Here is a 25,128-nt window from a genome sequence, read left to right on the forward strand (position 1 = left end):
CAATGTAACTTCGTTTATTCAACAGCTCACTCCCATATTAAAACAAGAACGCACTCTGAAAGCCCCAACAAGAACTGCCAGTTGGCAGTTGACAGTTGACAGAGCTTGCCATTAGAACTTTTGTCCACCTACGCTTCTACGATTGGTTAGAATCATAACATGTGTTAAACCCAATACATAACACTCCTCCCCCCCCAACTTCCTAACAAAAGGAACAAACATAGTCATCAAAGTGTGCTGGCCTTTTCCGCTCCCGCTGGGACCGTCGTGGTTCCTGTGCCCGAATGGGTGACCCAGGAGGTTCCTCCGGTACCTGCGGTCTAAGTGGGGAGGCCAGCTCTGAAGGGGTAATGGCCAATGGCACCATTGAGGACTCCGGCCTGAAGTCACCTTGCTGGGGTAACTCGGTCACCTGCAACCCATCTGGTTCCCACCCTGGCCTGGGCACAGATTCTCCCAAAGTACCCATTTCTCTGTCCTCTGGTTCCGCTTGAAGTTCCCTGTTCAGAGGTGTCCTGGTTCTGATCTGGTCAAGGTGTCTCTTCCAAACCAGAACCCCCTCCAGCCCTACCTCCAGACCGGACCTGTACAGCGGGCAATGGTACCTGGAACCCAACCCTGTCCGGGCCCATAGTTCCGGACCTACACAGTGTCCCCCGGGAAGAACCCTCTAGGAGCCCCCCGCACCACAGTCGATGGCCATTGCTCAAGAACCCGGTCGGGGTGCATACGATCAAGGAGGGTAGTGAGCCTCCTTCCCATAAGCAACTCCGCTGGGCTCCGGCCGGTCACTGCGCTTGGGGTGGTGTGTTGGGCCAATAAGAACTCCCCAGCCACTCTGAGCAGCTTCCAGCAAATTATAAAACCACAGTAAAAGTCACACATGAAAAACTTCCCTAAACCTTCAGATGTCTTCTAAAAGTCAGATAGTTCAGTCTGATTGGAGGGTGTTCCACAGGGTGGGTGCAACTACCAAGAAGGCCCTCGGCATAAGCTTAGTAAAGTTGTTAGTGTTTAAAGGCGCCACAGATGTTATTTTAGCTGCAAATGGGCTAACATAGTTCCCCTTCTGGCAATTGTTGCATTACCTTCTTTCTTACTTTAGATTTCACACCTTGAAATGATTTATCATTGGATAATTTCTTCCAGTTACCAGTGGAAGAAAACAATTCACAATTCTCATTGCGGTTTTATTAATTAATTAAGCAGATCAATTAATTAGAAAGATGTACCTCAATGAAAGCATCTGGAGAAAGTCTGATCCCAAACCGCCACAAGCTTCCAATGAGAGGAAGTGGAAGAGGCCCTGGAGGGTAGCGTCTAAGTGACCAGAGCTGTCCCAGATAGCTCAGAACTGGGCATGGAATCTTCTTAATCCAATCTAGCATTGTTTTCAACATCCTCCTGCCTTTTCTTTCTGTATCTTTGTATCTGTCCAGCACACCTGTGCAAGGTGAATGCTCTTTCTCCTGTGGCTTTTTGGCTCTCTCAGAGATGTTGCATTCTGTCTTTGTTTCTCTTCTCACTGCCTTTTAAATACTCTAATTAACATATTAGTAAGCAGCAAGGCCTCTTGCACATCTAATAATTTTCAGAATGGGATCTGATAGGCATGTATTATTTCAGCACGTGTTGTTACTTCTAGACCTATTTATTAGTCACCCTGATTTGTTTGTACAAAGTTTGTGGGGAGGTTATAATATAACATAGGAAGGAACTGGTCTCCCACTCTTTTTAGTACCTTTTCCTGTCACTGTTTTTACTGGGGGGGGAAATGTGAAAAAGAAAAAATGAAGCGAATTTCTCTCACAAATAAGCGCCATTCTGGAAACGTTCTTAGTTGCTTCTGATGGAAAGAGATTTCCATTGTTGTTGTTGTTTAGTCGTTTAGTCGTGTCCGACTCTTCGTGAGCGGACAAAGTCTAATATAATTTTGATATGATATAATCCAAGCCAACCCAGGTCCCAGGTGATATAGATAATGGTGGTGACCACATTTATTCTGAATACAAGCTTAACAGCTCTTCATTAAATATATGTACACAAAAGCTGTCCTTTTATTTTTACACAATCTTCGGCTTTGCCTTCCCACAGTCTCTGCGATGATGAAAATTCTACAAAGTATGTAGGATATTCTGGCTTTGCCAACCAACTAACTTCTATGAATGGGTACTTGATTTCCTCACTGAAAACTCCACAAAAACTGATGTGCATTTTTGCACATGGCATCCATATTGAAACCTTCAGTTTGCAAATGTATGTACAACACTGATTGTTGTTTCATAGTGTAGATTCAATTTTTATGTCCTGCTTGGTGAATGGGTCAATTTACTTCTTGTCTATATCACTTCTTTTCATATGTGCTCAGGCTAAGTCTTCTCTCACACTACATTTTTTTAAAAAGAAAGTCTGAGCGGAAATTCATATTGTTTAAATGCATGTATTTGAACATATTGAATTCATATTATTTAAATGGCATGTATTTGAGAAGGGGACGATAGAGGACAAGATGGTTGGACAGTGTTCTCGAAGCTACCAACATGAGTCTGACCAAACTGCGGTAGGCAGTGGAAGACAAGAGTGCCTGGCGTGCTCTGGTCCTTGGGATCACGAAGAGGCGGACACGACTAAACGACTAAACAACAACAACATTTGAACATATTTTCCTCTCACTGTTCACATTTCTAAAGTTACTTTATTCTTAAATACATTTCAGAATACTAGTAGTTTATTTTTGAGCTGGAAACGACAACACAAAGTTAAAGAAGTGTGAAATCAGAAGGACAATTGTCTTATGATTCACACATTAGTCTAGGAGGATTATCCTGAGCTTTTGTTTGTTCTTCTCACCCATCAGGTATTTAGTTGGGAGCCACCACCTAGAGGCATAAGCCAAAGGGCAAGAAACAAAAGATGACCCAAGAAATCCAGGAAATCCCTAAATCAGCCATTCTCAACCTTGGGTCCCAAGATGCTGTTGGACTACATCATCCCTGAACACAGGTTCTGCTGGCTGGGGATGACTGGAGTTGTAGTCCAACATTTGGGGACCAAAGGTTGAAAAAGGCTGCCCTAAGCTGTGAAGAGCATATTCTTCCTCTACAACATAGGAGCCAACTCCTAGGGACTAAGGTCCCATCACTGCCCCCCCCAATAAAATATTTGAGGGGGAGACAGGAAATAGTCAGAACATCTGCAGTCTGCTTTGGGGCTTGTTCATGGATGTGAGAAGTCAGATAGTATTCCCTGATCTTCTGAATAACATAGGGCTGCCATACATCCAGATTTTCCCAGATATTACTGGGATTTTGAAGGCGGAATTGATGTCTGGGGGGAATTTGTCCTGGATCAATCAAAGAAAAGTTTAGGGGTGTCCTGGTTTTTACTTTCTGAAAAATGGCAACCCTAGAATAACATGAAACGTGACATCCACAAATTCAGGCTGTCTCTGTAGTGAGAGGCCAGGAAAATTGCACCTTGGCATTATGTCTCCACCTGTGCTATGACAAAGGAATAAGTCTGCCTAAAAGTCCTTGATATCAAGCCAGGAGAATGAGAGGTCAAACTTGCATTTTGAATCGAGTCCAAAAGAAGACATGACGCCAGAGCAGTTAGCAAAATGCCAGGGTAATAGGGCATCAGTGCAAAGTCCTGGTTTAACAACCTTACAGCTATCTTTTGGACTAATTGCTGTTTCCAAACCATCTTATTTATTATTATTATTCTATTACCATATTTATGTTCAACCATAAACAGCTGTTTCCTGTGTGGCTTACGAAACAAGTAAAATGCAATGTTAAAATAACAGAGAGCGTGTGAGTCTGTTCAGAAGAAACTTGGTAACCAGGTAAGAAAATCACTGTTATAGGTTTTGGGTGCCAGAGTTTGTGGGTGCAAGGTACTAACCTAGATTTAGCAAATGTTAGAATTTAACCAATACTTAGAGTATTAAGAAAAGGAGCCAGTCATTTAATGGGCCAGTGTAAAAATACAGGCTAAACTTGTTTTCCTGGCCAGGGAATCGCTTGGAGACAGTCATGACCCACACATCAGTGAAGCTAAGGCTGTGTCAGCCACAAATGGAAGATAGCCAGTAAGACAAAATATTAGTAGTTTTGGTTTAGGTTTGCAGTTTGCCTGATGTAAGCGGACAGGGGGAAAGTGTCAGTTTTGAAAGCTTGGCTGGTGCACATGGAACACAGCCTCTGTAAAGGATCTTAATATATGAGAAAGTGTTCTATCAGGTAATACTTTTATAGTTTAAATTGGGCCCGGAAAACCACTGAGAGCCAGTACCAAATCTTCAAAGGAAGCACTATGAATTGCACTCATCTGACTATTCCCAGGCATGAATCACTGAAGCCAAACTAGGATTGCAACTAGTGCACCAGTATAAAATTAAAGGCACATCAGGTCAAGGAGGCATCCTGGAATAAACAAGGTGAATGTTGCTAACCCAGGCAAATGAGCCATAAACCAATGGGTGTTCCATACTGATCTGGATTTAACTTCAGGTGCCTTGTGAAATAAACCAATTAAGGTTTTATATATATAATAACTGTTCATCAATGTACTAAGCTGACACATACACAAGTGTATGGGCCACATGTGTGAAGCAGCACAGGAGAACAGCCCTGAAACCATTTTTGACTCCCAAACTGACAAAATGTTTCTCTGCAAGGAAGGAGGGGGTGAGGGAACTTTCCCATTGACTCAGGAATTAAAGTGATTACCATCTCAAAGGAATGGCCAGGCTACTCAGAAAAGGCAATCAGATGAGGCATTATCATGTAAACTGGCAGACAAGAGATAAACAATGCACTTGGATTTCTCTTGAAATCTGTTGGAGACCGCCTTTTTGTGATGTAGGTGTGATGTATCTGGGGGGTGGTGGTCTTGGGTTACACCCTTTTCCGTTATGTATGCATGATGCTTCTGGGGGGTGGTCTTGAAGTCCAGCGTGGGCAATTTCAAATTTCTATATAAGAGCCTTTGTCCTAGGTTCCTTCTTTTTTTCCTGCGTGAGAGGGAGGACCCTGTTGCAACAGTTCAATAAAGATCACACTTACTAGCTGCTTTGCTTCTCAATATTCTCTTGTGGTTGTTGTTGTTGTTATTCAGTCGTGTCCGACTCTTCATGACCCCATGGACCAGAGCACGCCAGGCACCCCTATCCTCCACTGCCTCCCACAGTTTGGCCAAACTCATGCTAGTCGCTTTGAGAACACTGTCCATCCATCTCATCCTCTGTCGTCCCCTTCTCCTTGTGCCCTCCAGCTTTCCCAACACCAGAGTCTTTTCCAGGGAGTCTTCTCTTCTCATGAAGTGGCCAAAGTACTAGAGCCTCAACTTCAGGATCTTCCCTTCCAGTGAGCACTCAAGGCTGATTTCTTTAAAGATGGATAAGTTTGATCTTTTTGCAGTCCATGGGACTCTCAAGAGTCTCCTCCCGCACCATAATTCAAAAGCATCAATTCTTTGGCGATCAGTCTTCTTTATGGTCCAGCTCTCACTTCCGTACATTACTACTGGGAAAACCATAGCCTTAACTATGCGGACCTTTGTCGGCAAGGTGATGTCTCTGCTTTTTAAGATGCTGTCTAGGTTTGTCATTGCTTTCCTCCCAAGAAGCAGGAGTCTTCTCTGGTTGGACTCTGTTATTTTCTCCCACCGATGGAGGACCTACAAAGGACTCTACAAAGGCTCTTGTGTGCCCCATAAGGGAATAAGGGCAGATTTTTGTTTATAACACTTGCATTTCGGCCTTTAAAACCACTCCTCTTACTGCAAAGTTCATTACTGTCCTTGAATACCCTTAACTGATGTCACACTTTGTCAACAATCTGTTGCTGAGGAGGATGTCCATACTTTTTATTTTGGTCTTAGAAGGTTTGCTTAGAGACATTAGACAAGATGAAATAATTCTGGGGGTAAAGATTTAAAAAAGAAACTTACAAGTTACGTCCCTTTGCTGATGATTTGATGATAGTTTTGGAAAATCCACTACAGAGAGCAGAGACTCTTATGAATAAATTAAATTATTTTTGTACACTAGCCGGTTTTAAGATTAATCGCCAGAAAATGATAATTACAATAAAGAATATGACAATAGAAGTTCAAAAACTTTTGAAGGAGAAGATAGGGTTTCAATCTGAGAAAAAAGTACAACATTTGGGCATTATCATGACAAATGTGAATTGAATGCTGCTTCAAAATAACTATGTTAAGGCATGTCCCATTGATTTCAATGTAATTTGTTATTTAAGCACATCTAACTGTCCTGCCAAGGGGCAGGGTTCTTTTTGGGATCTGGATCCAATGAACACACCAATGGAAGAAGAACAAATATGCTTTTATTCCTAGATACAATCAGCAGCAGACAAATGTAGCATACCTGATAAAAGCCCAAGCACAATCTCCCCTTCTGCCGCCCGGGGCCCCAAAGGAGTGGTGAGAGAGACCCCTCATGCCAGGAAACCCACAGCACCCAGTACCTGGTCTGTGGCTAAGCCCAATCGGTCCCCTCCATTCCTTCGTTTATATAGTTAACTTAATAGGTTTGATTGATTCCACCTGGCTATCAGGTACCATTCCCGACTGGTCAGGCACCTGGGTGTGGCTTGGCTAAGGTCATAGGCAGCTGAAGGTGTTCTCAACTAATTGTATCTTCCTCACCAGCAACTTTACTTTGCTAATTTCAAGACTGAGGATGGAAAAGGGAGGAGGATATGCCACCTGACTCCTTGTGATTACAAAGATCTTCCGCGAGTTTCCACTACACTCCACCCCTTGACATATCCTATTTCCTTTTCATCCTCGGTGTCATTTGATTGAGTATAGTCCACATAGGTTGCACCTTTGCATACAGCTGCTTAACTTTAACAAACAAAAAACAAGTGAGGATCATGGAAATCATGACTATCTATATGATCCCCCCTCAATCTGCCCTCTGGAATCTTTATCCCGCCAACTCCCCTGCGTTATCCATTGTATTCCATGTAATGGACCATGACAACGTAAAATTATCATACGTCCATGGGATGGAGAAGTTCAGTCGTTTGCCAGACATCATCCATGTCCCCTGTCTGGTCACATTCATACACCTGCCATGGATGCCGGGGAGCCATCACCTTTGAGAAAGAGCTGGTTGTTCACACAGCTGCAGGGTAGTCATGTTCAACACAGGAGGATTCGATTGATCATAGGTGTGCGCACAGAGGCAGACTATTACCCACCACCACCAATTCATGGTGTCCTAGAAGCATATAATAAGAAAATAATTATTATGGTGTATTACAAAGAAATAGGAGAGTCATTATTCTCGCCGCTTCAGCTTGGCTACATCTAAACATATGGGTGCAGTAGCATTTGCCAAGAGCACCCAGTAGGTGGCCCCAGGTCCCTTATTAATAATCTCTCCAGGTCTGTTTGGCTGATCGGGGTATGCCACCCATACCTTCTGTCCAGAGGTGAGAGTGGTATCTGTAGATCCAAACTCTCCTCTCCTTCTGACAGTAGACGAAGGTGGACCTGGTGCTTCCTGAATATCAGGTACACTGATACGCTCGCAAATGAGTTGCGCTATTCGTTGTCCTGTTAACAGAGATGCATCTTGAGTGCTGACATTATGGAGGAGCACCTTTATTTCTCCTTGGTAGTCAGCGTCCACCACCCCTCCTAAAACCTGCAAGCCTTTTAAAGCTAGGCTGGATCGAGGTGCGACGCACCAATAGGTTCCATGGGGAACGGTGACCTCGATCCCCAAGGGTACTAGTACCTGCCCTCCGGCTGGTACCACCACATCCTTAGGGGTTATGAGGTCAGCCCCAGCACTATCGGGCGTCGCTCGGAGGGGTAGCTGGCCGTAAGGTTGGAGTTTCCAGACCTTTAGGTGCTCCACTGGTGCTGGCGCTGGCAAACTTATCATTAATTGCAATGGCGTTTGGCCAGCGCATATTGGACGGCTATTTAGTTCAAATTCCGCCTGATCTAGAACTTTACCCCACCCCTTCAGGGTATGGGTGGGGGTCAACTGTTTAAGCTTTTGCTTCTACCAACCCAGAAGCCTGTGGGTGGTGAGGAATATGATATATCCACTGGATATTCCATTCATTTGCCCAATCTTTTACCTCTCCCCCTGCAAAATGACTCCCATTATCACTCTGTACCTGAAGGGGTGCTCCATACCTCCGTATTAACATCTCCAACCCCTTTATGGTGTTCTGCTGGTTCACTTGTGCGCAGGGGTAAGTCAAAAGATACCCTGAAAATGTGTCTACCATGGTTAATACATACTGCCAAAGTCCATATTTGGGTAAGGGTCCTATATAATCAATCTGCCATATCTGCCCAGGACCACTTTCCCAGTGTAATTTTCTCATGGGTGTCTTAGACAGAGGCATCTGTCTCACCTGGGCACACACCTGACAATTAGCAACCACTGTGGCAGCGGCACTCACTGAGCATGGAATGCCTCTCTTGATGGCCCATTCTTTGGTGGCTTTGGCCCCAGTATCCATGAGAGCTAACACTCACTGCACATTTGATTTGGACCAATAAATGGTTAAGGGAATGTGTGGGCGCGGGTCCCCAGGGATAGCCATCTTTATTGGCCTCACTGCTGGAGCCCTGCCACACCCCTTTTTGGTAGGTTGGGGTATTTCCCACCTATGTTCTGACAAAGAGGGGTACAGTGACTCTGGGGGTGGGGCAGTCGGTGTAACCGTGCCCCTGACCCGGGGGCCAGTCCCCTCCTTTTTAATTTTCCCTGCACATTTTTGCTTCCACAATTTGTACATTTCTGCAGTGGGAATGCCATCTATATCTTCCTTGCAAACCCCTGCTTCCAATAATTCCAAAAACATTTGCTTCCTCGTCACCTTAGTGGTGGAGGATGTTTTATCCGTCCTGGTAAAGGACTTCTTACCAGTCCCTGATTTTCCCTTCTCCTGTGCTATTCGGGCGCGGGGTTTAGGGACATTTTCTCCCTGTACCTCCCCTAATTGTCCTATCAAGAGAACAACTTCACCAATAGGTCTCCCTTAGGCGGGGCCCAGCAACGCTAACAATGGGCCACGCATATGTGAAGCCACGCCCTCATGCCGGCAGTGAGACGCTGACTCTCTGGTCCCTGGAACCCTTGCCGATAGATCCCAGCCTGCAAAGCCATGCCACGTAACTGTTCTATGGCTTCCTCAATGGTTTGCCAGGGGCCTGGCTGTTCTTCCCAATCCATTGGGGCAGGGTATCTGGCGTATACAGCCTCTACACACCACTGAAATAGGGATCCTGTTGCACCCAAATTTGGCATGCGCAAAAACTGATTAACCAATGTATCACGAGATAGGGTTCCCAATTTTACCAACTCCTCCCTCATCAAGTAAAGACTGGTAGTTCCCTGGTCCCACAACCTAACCAGCCATTGGCTCAACCCCTCCCCGGGTTTGTCTTTGCCATTTCCGCTAACTCCTGCTGAGTGTAATCCCGTACTGTCCGGGTGGCCTGGGCCGCCTGTGGGTTACCCGGCGGCCTCTTACTCTTGTTGGTCACTAGAGGACGTGCCTCAGCAACCCATTCCTCCTCATTCCCCTCATCTTCTCCCTCCGTCCATTCTGACTCCTCATCACTAGAATCCCAAATGTTCCCACTCCATGTCTCGGGGTCCCATTCCCGGGAAGCAATGAGGGCTCTAACCTTCCGAGGTAGGGATACACTTTTTTACCCGCTTTGGGTGTTTCATTTTAGCGAAGCGAATAGCCATAGTGGCAGCCCGCTCCTTAGCCAGTTCCTCCCTCCCCTGAGCGCTTTCTAGCACCTCCTTAAGAATTGCCTGCTGGTCCTTTAAAGCAGCGATCTCCTCTAATTGCTGCCGTACCTTCCTCTGAGAGGCTTCTAATTGCTCCCAAACACTCCGGAGCGCAGTGAGTAAGACCCATCCAAGCCCCCCCACCGTCTTCTGCCCCACACCTTTCTCTATCCCCATTAGCTGCAAACACTTAGATACAGCCATAGGGGTAGGACCTCCAAACCCAGCCATCTCAGCATCCCATGACACCGGTGGGGTCAACCGGTTCAAAATTTGAGCCACTGACGCCCAAGCACTAGTGCTGGACCAACCAGTGATGTGGCTCTGGCCATCCTCCTGCCTAGGGCTTTTCTTCTTCCACCAGGGCATTGTCTCCAGATCCTGCTCACAGTGCCACATGTCCTGCCAAGGGGCAGGGTTCTTTTTGGGATCTGGATCCAATGAACACACCAATGGAAGAAGAACAAATATGCTTTTATTCCTAGATACAATCAGCAGCAGACAAATGTAGCATACCTGATAAAAGCCCAAGCACAATCTCCCCTTCTGCCGCCCGGGGCCCCAAAGGAGCGGTGAGAGAGACCCCTCACGCCAGGAAACCCACAGCACCCAGTACCTGGTCTGTGGCGAAGCCCAATCGGTCCCCTCCATTCCTTCGTTTATATAGTTAACTTAATAGGTTTGATTGATTCCACCTGGCTATCAGGTACCATTCCTGACTGGTCAGGCACCTGGGTGTGGCTTGGCTAAGGTCATAGGCAGCTGAAGGTGTTCTCAACTAATTGTATCTTCCTCACCAGCAACTTTACTTTGCTAATTTCAAGACTGAGGATGGAAAAGGGAGGAGGATATGCCACCTGACTCCTCGTGATTACAAAGATCTTCCACGAGTTTCCACTACACTAACTTTCTCTGGATTCAGGGCCCTTAATTTACATTGTTTACACTTCTAGGATGTAAGAGTACAAATATATTGCCACAATAAATGCTGAGCCTTATAATTACTAGCATTTAAATTGTTCCAACAGTTAACCTATTTTTTCTTATAATTGCTTTGGTTATTATTATGGTTGTATAACTTTTGGCTCAGTTGAAGGTGAAGATTAAAGAATGGGAGGTGCCTGCTCTTGATGGGGTTACGCTCCCTCTGAAGGAGCGGGTTCACAGCTTGGGGGTAATTCTGCATCTATTGCTGTTGCTTGATGATTAGGTGGCTTCAGCGCCGCAGAGGGCCTTCCACCAGCTTTGGCTAGTGGCCCACCTGCACACCTATCAAGACAAGGATAGCCTAACTTCCGTCATCTATGCTTTGGTAACCTGTAGGTTAGATTGTTGCAATGTGTTATAAGTGGAGCTGCCTCTGAAGACTTCAGCTGGTGCAGAATTCAGCAGCCAGGTTGCACACTGGGGCAAGATGGTTCAAGCATATAATGCCAATCCTGGCCCAACTGTACTGGCTGCTGATTAGTTTCTGGGCTATACCTATAATTGGCTCAGGAACGCAATACCTGAAGGACTGAGTCTCTCCATACGAACTGACCCAGACCCTGAGATAATTGTTATATAATTTTTTATAAATTTTCAATTTAAAAAGTCCAGTATACGCCATATTATATCAATACCAAATAGCAATACCAATTCAAATACAAACCAGTTACATAGCCAATTATAAAATTTGTGTGGCTTCCCACGTGCTGTACTTCAAGGTCTGATTCCCTTGAATTCTGCCTCCAGATTGTTGCTCAAACCAAATACAACCCACTTGATAAAATTCCTTATACCACAGCTACAATCAGGGCCGTCTTTAGCATATGTGGCAACGTGGTGCAAAGATCTGCCCGGCGTCCCCCGAAGTTGTTGAGCTGCTAAAAACATACCAGGAAAAGCAGCACACAAATCGCACCAGGTAAAATAGCATATCAGAACGCCACCAGGGAAAACAGCATCACTGGATGGAAGGGGTAAAAATACACCTGCAGGAAGGGGTGGCAACGTACACTTTTGCCCCTTCCCAAAGAGAAATCAGGAGTGCGTCATCCTCAGTGGCGTACCAAGGTCAGTGACCCGCTCCTGCCAGTCCCTCTGGTCCAGGTGTGCCAGTGCCTCTTTTGCTGAGCACACCATTCTTTCCGCCTGTCCGTTGCTGGCTGGGTGAAATGGTGCCATTAGAGCATGGCAGATGCCCAGCCCCAAGAGGTACCTTTCAAAGGTGCCTGATGTGAGCTGAGGTCCATTGTCGGAGACGAGGACATCAGGACATCCATGAGCTGCAAACAGACCCCACAGTACCCAGATGATGGCTTCGCTAGTGGTGGAGGGCATCAGGGCCACCTCCAGCCATTTTGAATAGGCGTCCACCGCGACCATAAAGGTCCGGCCGTGAAAGGGGCCAGCAAGATCAATGTGCACTCTTGACCAGGGTGCCTTGGGCGTCTCCCAGGTGTTGCCCTTAGCTGCTGGCGGTGCAGGTCTTGCCTCTTGACACGCTTGACAGGAGGCAACCCAAGAGGTGATGGCATCGTCCATGTTAGGCCACCATATGTAACACCAAGCCAACACCTTCATTTTGACGATCCCTGGGTGGTCGATGTGCAGAGCCTCGAGGATGCGTTGGCGGAGTCTTTGGGGAACCACGACTCGGTCTCCCCACAGTAGGCAGCCACAATGAGCCAAGAGTTCATGCTGTCTGGTTGCAAATGGCTGGATCTCTGGTGCTAAGGGCCCTTCTGGCCACCCCCTCCACACCCAGTTGAGCACACATCTGATGGTGCGGTCCTGGGCAGATGCGGAGGCCACATCGGCAGCTGACACTGGTGCTGCTGGGAGGTCCTCAATCAGAGTAGTGATGAAGCAGGAGCTGGGTCTTCTGCAAGCGCTGGAAGAGAGCAACGACTGAGGGTGTTGGCGTGGCCCAGTGATTTTCCAGGGCGATGGACGAGCCGGTAGCTGTAGGCTGCCAGAAAGACAGTCCATCGCAGCATGCGTGGCGAGAGGACTGGTGGAGTTGGTCTATTACCGGTGAGGAGGCCCAGGAGCGGCTTGTGGTCAGTGATGAGGATGAAGGTTCTTCCACAGATATATTCGTGGAACCTCTTCACTCCAGCCACAAGCGCCAGTGCCTCCTTGTTTAGCTGGCTGTAATTCCGTTCAGCCAGAGACAGCGTCCGAGAGAAGTAGGCGAGCGGTGCTTCCCTTCCATCTGGAAACCGATGATTGAGGACGGCGGCGATGCCAAAGGGTGAGGCGTTGCAGGCGAGGACCAGCGGCCTGGCTTCACTGTACTGTACTAGCACACTGTCCGATGAGAGGAGGGCCTTGACTGTGTTGAAGGTCACCGTTTCCCAATGACCCCAGGACCACAGTGCCTTCGTGCTGAGGAGGTGGTGGACAGGCTCGGCTAGTGTTGCCTTGTGAGGCAGGAACATATTGTAGAAGTTCAGCAGCCCTAGGAATGCCTGCAACTCAGTCTTGCTCTTTGGGATCGGGGCCTCCTGGATGGCCCAGTTCTTGGATGCCGTCAGGTGAAGACCGGAGGCATTGATAAGGTAGCCCAGGAACTCCATCTGTGGAATGGCCTGCCCCCGGCCAGGATGGGACAAAGGACAGTGGCTGGGGTGGGGTCAAGAGCCAGGTAAAAGCGGCGGAGCCGCCCAGCCTTCCCCCCTTTTGGTTTTCTCTCCCACAGGTTCCAGGAGCGTCCAGGATCCAGGAACGTCTTCAGGAATTCAGGTAGGTAGTGGCTCCCCTTCTCTTTTGGGCTGCTCTGCGGCCTCTTTAATGGTGGCGGCGTGCGAGGGCGCAGGGCCCTGCCGACGCAGCCGCTCACCGTGGGGCATCCAGCTGGTCCCGGAAGGGTGGCGGGAGCCCCCAGGATCGGCCCGCTCGGTGGCCTCTTCAATTGGCGGTGACGCGCGAGGGCGCGGGGCCCTGCCGCTGTCGCCGTGGGGGCTCCTGCTGGGCCCAGGAGGGTGGCGGGAGCCCCCAGGATTGGGCTGCTCGGCGGCCTCTTCAATGGTGGCAGCGCACGAGGGCGCAGGGCCCGGCCACCGCCGCCGTGGAACCTCCTGCTGGGTCCTCAATGGGGGCTGTGGGGCCTCCCGCTGGGCCTAAGAGGGCGGTGGGAGCCCCCAGGATCGGGCTGCTTGGCGGCTTCATTGATGCCTGGGCCCAAGGAGGGCTTTGTTGGCTGCTCACCGTGGGTCCCCCATTGTCATGGGAGCTGTGCCATTAAGACAAGCAGAAACTGTAAGCCTGGACATTGAGATACCAGTAATTATCTGAGGCCCTTCTTTGTGTGCTTCCTCCATGAGAACAGCAACATGAGAACATGGCTTTTCTACAGTGGCTCACTGTTTGTGGAATGTTTTCCCCAGGAAGGTTTGTCTTGCACATTCATTATACACCTTTAGGCACCAGGCATTTTTCCCCCCTCAATAACCAGGCTTTTGGTTGATTAGACATTCTATGGCCTTTTAAATGAGCTTGTAGGAGGGGGATTATTTGGGGTTTATTATTATTACTATTATAAATAAAAATAATGTGGTGGGTTCCGCTCCACAGGTCATGGAGCCGAGGGGGTGCAAAATTGAGAAGACACACAATTGAGAAGATCTGTTTGGGGGCGTCAAATTTTGGCCTAGCTCTGAGCGCCATATTATCAAAGATTACCAAACTCTGCCCCTGCAACAAATGAGGGATATTTTAATTGGTCCAGAGATAGTAGAACTGAGTGAGCCAAGGACGGAATGTCAGTCAATGTGGAAAATAATAATAGAGAAATTTGTTTCAATAAATAAACAAACCACAGTAATTATTTTGATAGGCTTTCTGATGCACTGAAGCGGGGAATAGCACAGAGTTTGTGAGGGTGGGGGTGCAATGTCAGCCCCAAAACAGGCTTTGTATTAAGTTCTTTCACCCCTTCGGGCAGCTGGAAGCGGAATGCCCTCAATAGAGTGGTTAGGAAGATGAATATCTCCATCTTGGCCATCTGCTCTCCCACACAGGCTCGAGCCCCTGCAAAGGAAAGAAGGGGGAAGCAGCAATTGAGTCATAACCAACTCCATCTATTCTCCAGTTCATCTGATTTGTTCAGCAAGTAGTTTTAGCCATGACGACAACAACAACAAAAAGCTGGAAAACAGCTACTCCCAACGTATCTCCCTTTAATCCTCTGGGTTGTCATCCTGAGGGTCCTGGCTTTACTCCAGGAAATACTGGAAGCTGACCTTGAGTGGCTGCAATTCCCAAAGGAAGACTAAACTTGAAAGCAGCAAAAAAACAAAAAAACAAAAAAAACAAACCAAACCAAACAAAAACAAAACAAAAACAAATCCTTCCAGTAGTACCTTAGAGACCAACTATGTTTGTTCATTTTATCATTTTTGAGGTTACTGGGATGCAACCTCAAAAATGATAGAATGATATCAATACTAATCCCAGGCAGACCTTTTAACATCACAGTAATCCAAGTTTATGCACCAACTACCGGTGCTGAAGAAGCAGAAATTGACCAATTCTATGAAGACTTACAACACCTTATAGAAATGACACCAAAGAAGGATGTTCTTCTCATTATAGGGGATTGGAATGCTAAAGTAGGGAGTCAAGAGATAAAAGGAACAATTGGCAAGTTTGGCCTTGGAGTTCAAAATGAAGCAGTGCAAAGGCTAACAGAGTTCTGTCAAGAGAACAAGCTGGTCATCACAAATACTTTTTTCCAACAACACAAGAGACGACTCTACACATGGACATCACCAGATGGGCAGCATCGAAATCAGATTGATTATATTCTCTGCAGCCAAAGATGGAGATGCTCTATACAGTCAGCAAAAACAAGACCTGGAGCTGACTGTGGCTCAGACTGTCAGCTTCTTATAGGAAAATTCCAGCTTAAACTGAAGGAAGTAGGAAAAACCACTGGGCCAGTAAGATACAATCTAAATCAAGTCCCTTATGAATACACAGTGGAAGTGTAGAACAGGTTTAAGAATTTAGATTTGGTGGATAGAGTGCCTGAAGAACTATGGATGGAGGCTCGTAACATTACACAGGAGGCAGTAACAAAAAACCATCCCAATGAAAAGGAAATGCAAGAAAGCAAAGTGGCTGTCCAATGAGGCCTTACAAATAGCGGGGGAGAGAAGGCAAGCAAAATGTGAGGGAGATCGTGAAAGATACAGGAAACTGAAGGCAGATTTCCAAAAAATAACAAGGAGAGACAAGAGGGCCTTCTTAAATGAGCAATGCAAAGAAATAGAGGAAAACAACAGAATGGGAAAAACCAGAGATCTGTTCAAGAAAATTGGAGATATGAAAGGAACATTTCGTCCAAAGATTACCATAATAAAGGACAAAAGTGGGAATGACCTAACAGAAGCAGAAGACATCAAGAAGAGGTGGCAAGAATACACAGAGGAATTATACCAGAAAGATATGGAGGTCTCGTACACCCTAGGTAGTGTGGTTGCTGACTTTGAGCCAGACATCCTGGAGAGTGAAGTCAAATGGGCCTTAGAAAGCACTGCTAATAACAAGGCCAGTGGAAGTGATGATATTCCAGCTGAATTATTTAAAATTTTAAAGGATGATGCTGTTAAGGTGCTACACTCAATATGCCAGCAAGTTTGTAAAACTCAGCAGTGGCCAGAGGACTGGAGAAGATCAGTCTACATCCCAATCCCAAAGAAGGGCAGTGCCAAAGAATGCTCCAACTACCGCACAATTGCGCTCATTTCACATGCTAGCAAGGTTATGCTTAAAATTCTACAAGGCGGGCTTAAGCAGTATGTGGACCGAGAACTCCCAGAAGTGCAAACTGGATTTCAAAGGGGTAGAGGAACCAGAGACCAAATTGCAAACATGCGCTGGATTATGGAGAAACCTAGAGAGTTCCAGAAAAACACCTACTTCTGCTTCATTGACTACACAAAAGAATTTGACTGTGTCAACCACAGCAAACTATGGCAAGTTCTTAAAGAAATGGGAATGCCGGATCACCTTATTTGTCTCCTGAGAAATCTCTATGTGGGACAAGAAGCTACAGTTAGAACTGGATATGGAACAACTGATTGGTTCAAAATTGGGAAAGGATTACGACAAGGCTGTATATTGTCCCCCTGCTTATTTAATTTATATGCAGAATTCATCATGCGAAAGGCTGGACTGGATGAATCCCAAGCCAGAATTAAGATTGCCGGAAGAAATATCAACAACCTCAGATATGCTGATGACACAACCTTCATGGCAGAAAGTGAGGAGGAATTAAAGAACCTTTTAATGAGGGCTGAATAAGGAGAGCGCAAAATATGGTCTGAAGCTCAACATAAAAAAACTAAGATCATGGCCACTGGTCCCATCATCTCCTGCAAACAGAAGCGGAAGAAATGGAGGCAGTGCGAGATTTTACTTTCTTGGGCTCCATGATCACTGCAGATGGTGACAGCAGTCACGAAATTAAAAGACGCCTGCTTCTTGGGAGGAAAGCAATGACAAACCTAGACAGCATCTTAAAAGGCAGAGACATCACCTTGCCGACAAAGGTCCGTATACTTCAAGCTATGGTTTTCCCAGTAGTAATGTATGGAAGTGAGAGCTGGACCATAAAGAAGACTGATCGCCGAAGAATTGATGCTTTTGAATTATGGTGCTGGAGGAGACTCTTGAGAGTCCCATGGACTGCAAGAAGATCAAACCTATCCATTCTCAAAGAAATCAGCCCTGAGTGCTCACTAGAAGGACAGATCCTGAAGTTGAGGCTCCAGTACTTTGGCCACCTCATGAGAAGAGAAGACTCCCTAGAAAAGACCCTGATGTTGGGAAAAATGGAGGGCACAAGGAGAAGGGGACGACAGAGGATGAGATGGTTGGACAGTGTTCTAGAAGCGACTGGCATGAGTTTGGCCAGACTGCGGGAGGCAGTGGAGGATAGGGGTGCCTGGCGTGCTCTGGTCCATGGGGTCACGAAGAGTCGGACACGACTGAACGACTGAACAACAACAACAACATTGTTCTTGGTATGAGCTTTCATGTGCATGCACACTTCTTCAGATACACTGAAATAGAAGCCACCAGACCCTTATATATAGTGAGAGGGTGGGGAGGGGGTATTACTCAGAAGGGTGGTGGGAATGAGTGATTGGCTGATACGTGTGGTAAACCTGTTGACGACTGTTAATGACTGCAATTGGTCTTACAGGAAAAAGCAAGGGGTGAGATGGCTAAAAATAGCTTTGTCGTGTATAATGAGATAAGAATCCAATGTCTTTGTTCAGACCAGGTCTGAGCTTTGCTTATGGAGCACAGAGATCATGGTGTTTCCTTCTGAACCCTATTGTTGTATCATTATATGTAGTACTTTGGGAAAGCAGGTCTAACTAGTGCCAGAAGGGCATAAGAGAAGGAATAGTCAAAATGCATTCCATCACAAATTGACTGTGTGTGAATTTCAGAGCAGACACCTGGTGGTTAGTGGCAGCTATCAAGTCCAACAGTGATGGAGATAACAGAAGCTACAACAAAAAGAAGAAATGAAGAGATGGAAATAGAGAAAGAGGCTGGAGCAGCTGTTTGCTCTGGGCTCACCACCTGCAGTAGCCATACAGAGAAAAATATTCTGTACATGGAAGTGCTTGCAATTTACAGCAGAGCTACGGTTTCTAACTGATTCATTTTTGTGTGTGTATTGTTTTGTCAATAAATAAATAAATAAATAGCCACAAAAAAACCCAAGCACAGGCACCAAATGCTTCAATTCTTACTGCGGCTGATGGAGCTGAGGATTTAACCCCTTTACTTCTAAACCATTTCCCCAAACTGAAGTTCTCTTCAAGAGATGACAGTTGCTCCATGGGAGGGATAGCCAATGTGGTTCCCTCTGGTTCTTGAACTATCCAGCTCTAGGCAGCATAGCCAAGAGTCATGGATGATGGGCACAGTAGTCCAACATCTGGAGGGCTATCCCTGCTCTAAGGCATAAAAGTGTTTTGGGGGGAGAAAATTCACATTGGAAAAGTGACATGGAAGAAAAGTGTTAAATCCCCACACTCTCAGCACTATGACCCCAGCCTGATTTTTAAACCACATGTGATCCATCCATGGCCCTCTCACTGTTTAATCAAACAAGAAGAAGAAGAAGAAGAAGTGTGCATGCACACAAAAGCTCATACTAATAATTAGTTGGTCTCTAAGGTGCTACTGGAAGGATTTTTTTATATTTTGTTTCAACTACAACAACATTCAATTTCTATACCATCTTTTATCCTAAGATCCCAAACTGGTGTATAACATTAAGAACATAATTTATGCAGCATAATAAAAAACCACAACACACAACATAATAATATACAGAATAATGATAAAATAATCATAACATCAGTTCCCCTCATCCACATTTAACAGGCCATAGATTATAGTGGCAAAGTCCTGGGTAAAGAGGAATGTTTTCGCCTGGTGCATATCCCTCTCTCTGTCTGTTTGTCTAAATTTAATTAATTAATTAATTAATTAATCATTAATAATTTATACACAGTATTCTTGGCGGCTCCCTACAGAATACTAAAAACAGAATAAAATATCAAACATTAAAAACTTCCTGATACAGAGCTGCCTTCAGATGTCTTTTAAAAGTCAGATAGTTGTTTATTTCCTTGACATCTGATGGGAGGGCATTCCACAGGGCAGGTGCCACTACCGAGAAAGCCCTCTGCCTGGTTCCCTGTAACCTCACTTCTCGCAGTGAGAGAACCGCCAGAAGGCCCTCGGCCCTGTACCTCAGTGTCCGGGCTAAATGATGGGGGTGGAGATGCTCCTTTAGGTACACTGGCCCTCTAGTAGTCATTAGTTAAAAACTAATGTGTTAAAAAGTGTTAAAAAGTGGGAGCAGATTCATTACTGGTTAGAATGGTTCCAGCACATTTTTATTTGTTCATACACATTTGACCATCAGTTTCCTTGAAGCAAGCTACTAAATATAACTGTAAATTATTTCTGTGCATACCTGCTCCAAATGGCAGATATTCTTCTCTAGACCTGAAATTTCCATCCTTGTCCAAAAAGTGGTGTGGGTTGAACTCTTCAGGTGTTTCCCATCGTGTGGGATCAACAAGAACAGAATGCAGATCTGTAATAACGAATGTCCTCTGAAAAGAAGAAACAGTAGACTCAGAATGCATCCGGACCAGCACACTTCAGAATGGTTTTGAAAAACCAGGAGCTGGCAGGCTGGCACACGCAATAGATTTATGGGAGGGCTGTATCATCCTTGCCCCCAGGCAACACAGTGATATCAACCAGGACTCAGTTGAAAAAGAGAATTAAACCGGATTCTGAAGCCATCATATAGTGAAATGAAGTTATTAATCTTGATAAAGTTGCAGTTACAGTTAGGTAGCCGTGTTGGTCTGCCATAGTCAAAATAAAATAAAAAATAAAAAAATTCCTTCCAGTAGCACCTTAAAGACCACACTTCTTCAGATACCACACGAAAGCTCATACCAAGAACAAACTTAGTTGGTCTTTAAGGTGCTACTGGAAGGAATTTTTTTATTTTTTATTTTATTTTGATAAAGTTGGTTATGTCTTAAGTATATGGGCTTCATCCCACATTGCTTACACAATCAGATACTGGCTTATTGTAACAGTTTATTAACCTTCAGGGTTTTTCCCCCTAGAGGGTGGAGTTTCTTGTTCCTCAGACTCTACATTACACATGTGGATGCTTAATTCAAAGTGTCACCACCAGATGCTCTTTTCTCTCAAAATATAAAAATGTTTTCTACCTTTGGAATGTGAAATCCATGCATCTTCACATCCTTTGCACTTCGTCTGGGAATCCCAATTAATAAGGGATATTTTGCACGCAAAATTTCATGCATCACCGCATTGGTGTAAGGCAGTTTCTTTCGATCTTCATAGCAAATGGGAAGGGAGGAACCAAAAACATCTTCCATCTCCTTGTAGACTTTATCTGCAGGAAAAGTGGGAAATGAAGCTTTATTATAAATACCCTAGTTTAGATCTGAGAAACTTCTGACAATCAAGTTGTGTAGGGTGGGGTGAAGCTCATTGATATATGCTGGCAGCACCCTGAAAATAAGAAGTTAACAATTAAGTAAATGCAGCTGCATGTGGAAAAGGTCTATTGCTCTGTGGTAGAACACCTGCTTTGTATGCAGAAGGTCCCAGCTTCGATTCCCAGTATCTCCAGTCAGGACTGGGAGCTTGGGCATAGCCAAGGGGGGCCAGGGAGGGGGACCAGGGAGGGGCAGATGCCCCCCCCATAGCAATAAAAATAAATAAAAATAAATAGCTAACAGGTTCTGCCCCCTCCTAACAAAAGGCCTGCCCCCGCAACAAAAATCCTGGCTACGTCAATGGCTGGGAGTGTTCCTTCTTTGAAACCCTGGAGAGCTGCTGTCAGGCACGGAAACAAAAGGGGCTAGTTGGCACAATTATATGGCTGCCCATTTCCCCGTCTTCTTCCTGGCCAGGAGTAAGGCAAAGTGGTTGCTTGGCCACAGTGGCAATCCACACAGTGCCCTGCTCAGCTATGCCCCAAGGCCTTCTGCTGCAGCACCCCAAATGCTTCTGTGGTGAAATCTGCAAAGCAGGCACAAGCATGTTGCAGAGGAAGAGAGTTGGTGATGGGTCGCTCTCCACAGTCAGGGCCAACCAACCCTCCTGCGGCTGCCATCTTTGGAAGTCATGTAAAGAACGCCAAGGAGGTGGCAGGAGCAGCAGGGGTGAAGCAGCAGCAGCAGCAGCAAAATGGCATTTGGCCACAACTAAAGCCCACAGATACTAAAGGAGGAGTGAAGGTGCCCCACAGAGTTCCCTGGGGCCTCTCCTCATTTTTTTTTTAACCTCAGCAATTTTACCAGCAGCGGCCTGCCGTTTCCTCTCAGTGCCTCAGAGAGACAGGGCAGGAAAGGGGAGGAGGATGGCTAACAGGCTAACAGCAGGACTGAGGCCTAGCAAGTGTGGTTTTTTAAAAGTGAAAATTAAGGAACAGCAGGGAGGGTTGACAGCTATGAATTAATAGCACTTTTGGTTAATTGGGGGTTCGTGGGGGGGCTTTGTCTCCTAGTGGATGGAGTGTGAAGGGGCAAAACAAGCATCTTCTTGTGGTGGTACTTAAAATGGTTGATAGGAATTAAGTGTAATGAGGGAATTCTAGAGAGCTCTGGCTCCCTATTCTCCTGAGAGAGCAGCTGCCTCTTCCCTTCCCTCTTGAGGAGAGAAGAGTTGGCTTCTGACAAAAGACCAAACACTGAGGGAAAGGAAGGGCAGCTCTGTGTTCCTCCTATCCTTAGCAGATATCCCTCCTTTTTCCATGTAAAAAGCTAAAATGGCAGCTGTGAAAGCTCTGTGCTTTCCCCATCCTGATTAGAACGCGGACCAAGACTTCTTTCGCTCAGGACCCAAGTACACTGGGGGCTGCTTTTCTCCATAAAACCTACTCAAGCTCTAAGTTTGCCACCTGAAGCCCTTCTCTGTGTACTCCCTCTGAGAGATGTTCATTATCCAGGTGGTGACACATTTTAACACCTTTTAGAGCATTCTGCATAGAAGCAATAACATTATCCCAGCACAGGTGGGTAGCCGTGTTGGTCTGCCATAGTCGAAACAAAATAGAAAATTCCTTCCAGTAGCACCTTAGAGACCAACTGAGTTTGTTCTTGGTATGAGCTTTCGTGTGCATGCACACTTCTTCAGATACGATTATCCCAGCAGACTGACCTAGTACAGTTGAAAGGTCAGCATAGAATCTCTGTTCCCATATATTCTAATAGGTAGTATTAATCTGCAGCCAGCTAAATATACATATTATACATCCACATAGCTTACTTGACACACAACAAGCACCATTTTTGCCAAATCCACCTGGCTCTATTCCCACTCAGTCTTCCCAAAGTGATTATTCATTCAGTGGAAATTGGTATGACAGGTGAAGTATGGACTGGTTCAGTCAGTGATGGGTAATAAAATAAATAAATGAGGAGTAGACAGAAATACCTCAAAGTGCTAGATGCCCTGGGGGAGACTGAAATTCTATCTATTTGTGTTTAATGTACAGTTGCAGTTGAGAATGCCTTTGATGATCGCTTCCAATGTACAGCCAAGTGTGTGGGATGTAAGAATCAGGTGCAGTCAAGCACAACATTTGCTAGAGTAGACATGAAGGTTGTCTCAGTCCTCCAGCTGGTACTTCCTGCTTTCTAGGACTGAGACGAAACTTCCTATGTGTAACTTGAGATGGGCACGGCAAAAAACCACAAGAAACCACAGGCTGGCGACCATCTTATCTTGTCTCTCTCACAATGCCATCTTAACAACAGCATTACTAAAATGCACCCTTGGCACTAGGTCAAGAGAAGAAAAGGGGGACTTTCTCCCATAAGGAGATAGTCACCACATTTACACTATGTTCTAACCTTTTAAGTCTGCCTTCTGGGAACCTTTATGTGAACAGATAATTACTTGTGAGTAAACATTTTATACTTTACATAAGACTGTGTAGTGTCTTATTTCAGGAGGGATTAAATGGGGAAAGTACCAGGAAAAAATATTTACAGAGACTCTAGCGAGTCTGCGGAAGCTATCTGCTGTGCGTGTGATAAAAAGGGGAATGTTAGACAATATATCCTCCCCCAGATTCCCAAACATTCCCACAAAGTGTAGGAGAAACTACATTTTCATATCAGAAAAAGATCAAACATTCAGTTCACTGAGCCTTTCTAAAACAGCCATTTTTTTTCTTGCAACATGTCCCACTTATTCAATTAGACTTCAAAGATAGGTTATTATGCCTGAAGTGTTTTGTGTGGGTTTAAAAATACATATATATACATTTTAGTGGATTGCTAGATATGAATGGATATTTGTCATCCACCCATTATGAAACCTTGGAAGAATCACAACCTGCTACTAAAAAAGCAAATAAATCTAAGCGCTTCCCTGCAGGGATCCAGAGAGATGCATGCTTCCATTGCAAAGTTCTCCTTCACCTTGAACATCTGGATAAGACACCATGAGAAGCAGTCCCCATTGCAGAGTAGCAGCAGTTGTCTCTGTCCCTGCGATGAAGAGGTCAAGAACACACTCTGCCAGGTTGTCTTCATCAAAGGTAGAGTTGGGGTCATCCTTGCTCTGTTGACGATAATGGAAAAGGTGAAATGTTGGAATTATTTACAGGCCACATGAAATCTATCTGACCTTGGGTGGGGGGTATTCCTAGCACAACACCTAATATTTTGTTTTACAGGTGAATTTGCGGAAAGATACTTGCACACAGTCATGGACTGGAATAGTAATCTTAAACAGCATTACAGTATAAAGGGTACAGGAAATGATCTTTTCTTCTGAAGACATGTACCATAAGAGGTAATAAAAAGAAAACACAGCCCTTTCCAAGTCAGCTTCTTCCCAAGTAATTTTGGGTTGATGGTGCAAAGATACTGGCATCATCTGCACAAATCCAGTGCAGGCTTATGCATATCCTCTCCCCAGCTTATTAATAGTGGTTTGCATTGGCTTTTTGTGTACCCAAAATTACAAGGTGAACTGGGGTGGACTGGGAAAAGTTATCATGTTTCCAAATCAGATCACCCCACTAACAAGGTTTCTCAAAGCAAATCTGGGACTTCCTACACTTCTGACAACAGCTCAGTTGTCCAAAAACCATACATCAGTCAGTCTTCTTCTACCCCCAAAATGGAATCAAACTTATTGGGAAGCACCCACAGCATGAGAGGTGATGGGGTGAAGGGTGGGGATGGAGGGATCTTTCATTTTGATAGAACTTGCTTTTTAGTTCTTCCCTAATGTTACACCACAGCATATAAATGATACATACATAGATCTGATAAGAGTTTGTGGGGTGTGAGACATCCTAAATTCCTGGGTCCAATAAAAGTTAGAATTAATCACAATTTGGGGGTTAAACTGTGGTATGCACTGAACCCCTGCCTGGTGATAGTGGGTCATTAGGAGAACAATGCCTGGTAAAGGCTGAGTTGTGAACCAAAGAAAAAGTAGGCACATGGATCATCAGGAGAATCACTGCCAGAAATTCAAATGGGTGAAGCCCCTCCCTATGCCCTGGTTTTAGTTAGTAAGACAAAAGGCTGCTGGTAGTTTTTAGGATTGAGGTTTGCCTGATGTGGGTGCGAGGAAAATCTTGGGCAGTCAGCAAGCTACAGAGAGGGCCAGAGCAGCAATGTTTTGGAGCATGTTTGATTTCTGTTTGAATCCAGAACTGCATCTATGGGAGAAGCAAGACCTTTTTGGAGTGTGAATGCTCTGAACCTCTCCATGGCAGGCTC

The 25,128-nt window shown here is 45.5% G+C and overlaps 1 protein-coding gene across 1 annotated transcript in view; it reads right to left on the reverse strand.

Moving 5' to 3' along the window:
* LOC117047550 (cytochrome P450 2J6-like) overlaps nt 1–25,128 on the reverse strand; it is a 45,459-nt gene that overhangs the window by 8,517 nt on the left and 11,814 nt on the right. The window contains exons 6-11 of the mRNA XM_033150826.1: nt 23,812–23,953; nt 20,584–20,771; nt 19,803–19,944; nt 14,660–14,821; nt 9,121–9,130; nt 1,233–1,320 (exon numbers count right to left, since the gene is read on the reverse strand). Coding sequence (XP_033006717.1) covers nt 1,233–1,320; nt 9,121–9,130; nt 14,660–14,821; nt 19,803–19,944; nt 20,584–20,771; nt 23,812–23,953 — 732 coding nt within the window. The remainder of the gene's footprint in view (nt 1–1,232; nt 1,321–9,120; nt 9,131–14,659; nt 14,822–19,802; nt 19,945–20,583; nt 20,772–23,811; nt 23,954–25,128) is intronic.

This window comes from Lacerta agilis, chromosome 5 (assembly GCF_009819535.1).
Source record: "Lacerta agilis isolate rLacAgi1 chromosome 5, rLacAgi1.pri, whole genome shotgun sequence".
NCBI lineage: Eukaryota > Metazoa > Chordata > Lepidosauria > Squamata > Lacertidae > Lacerta > Lacerta agilis.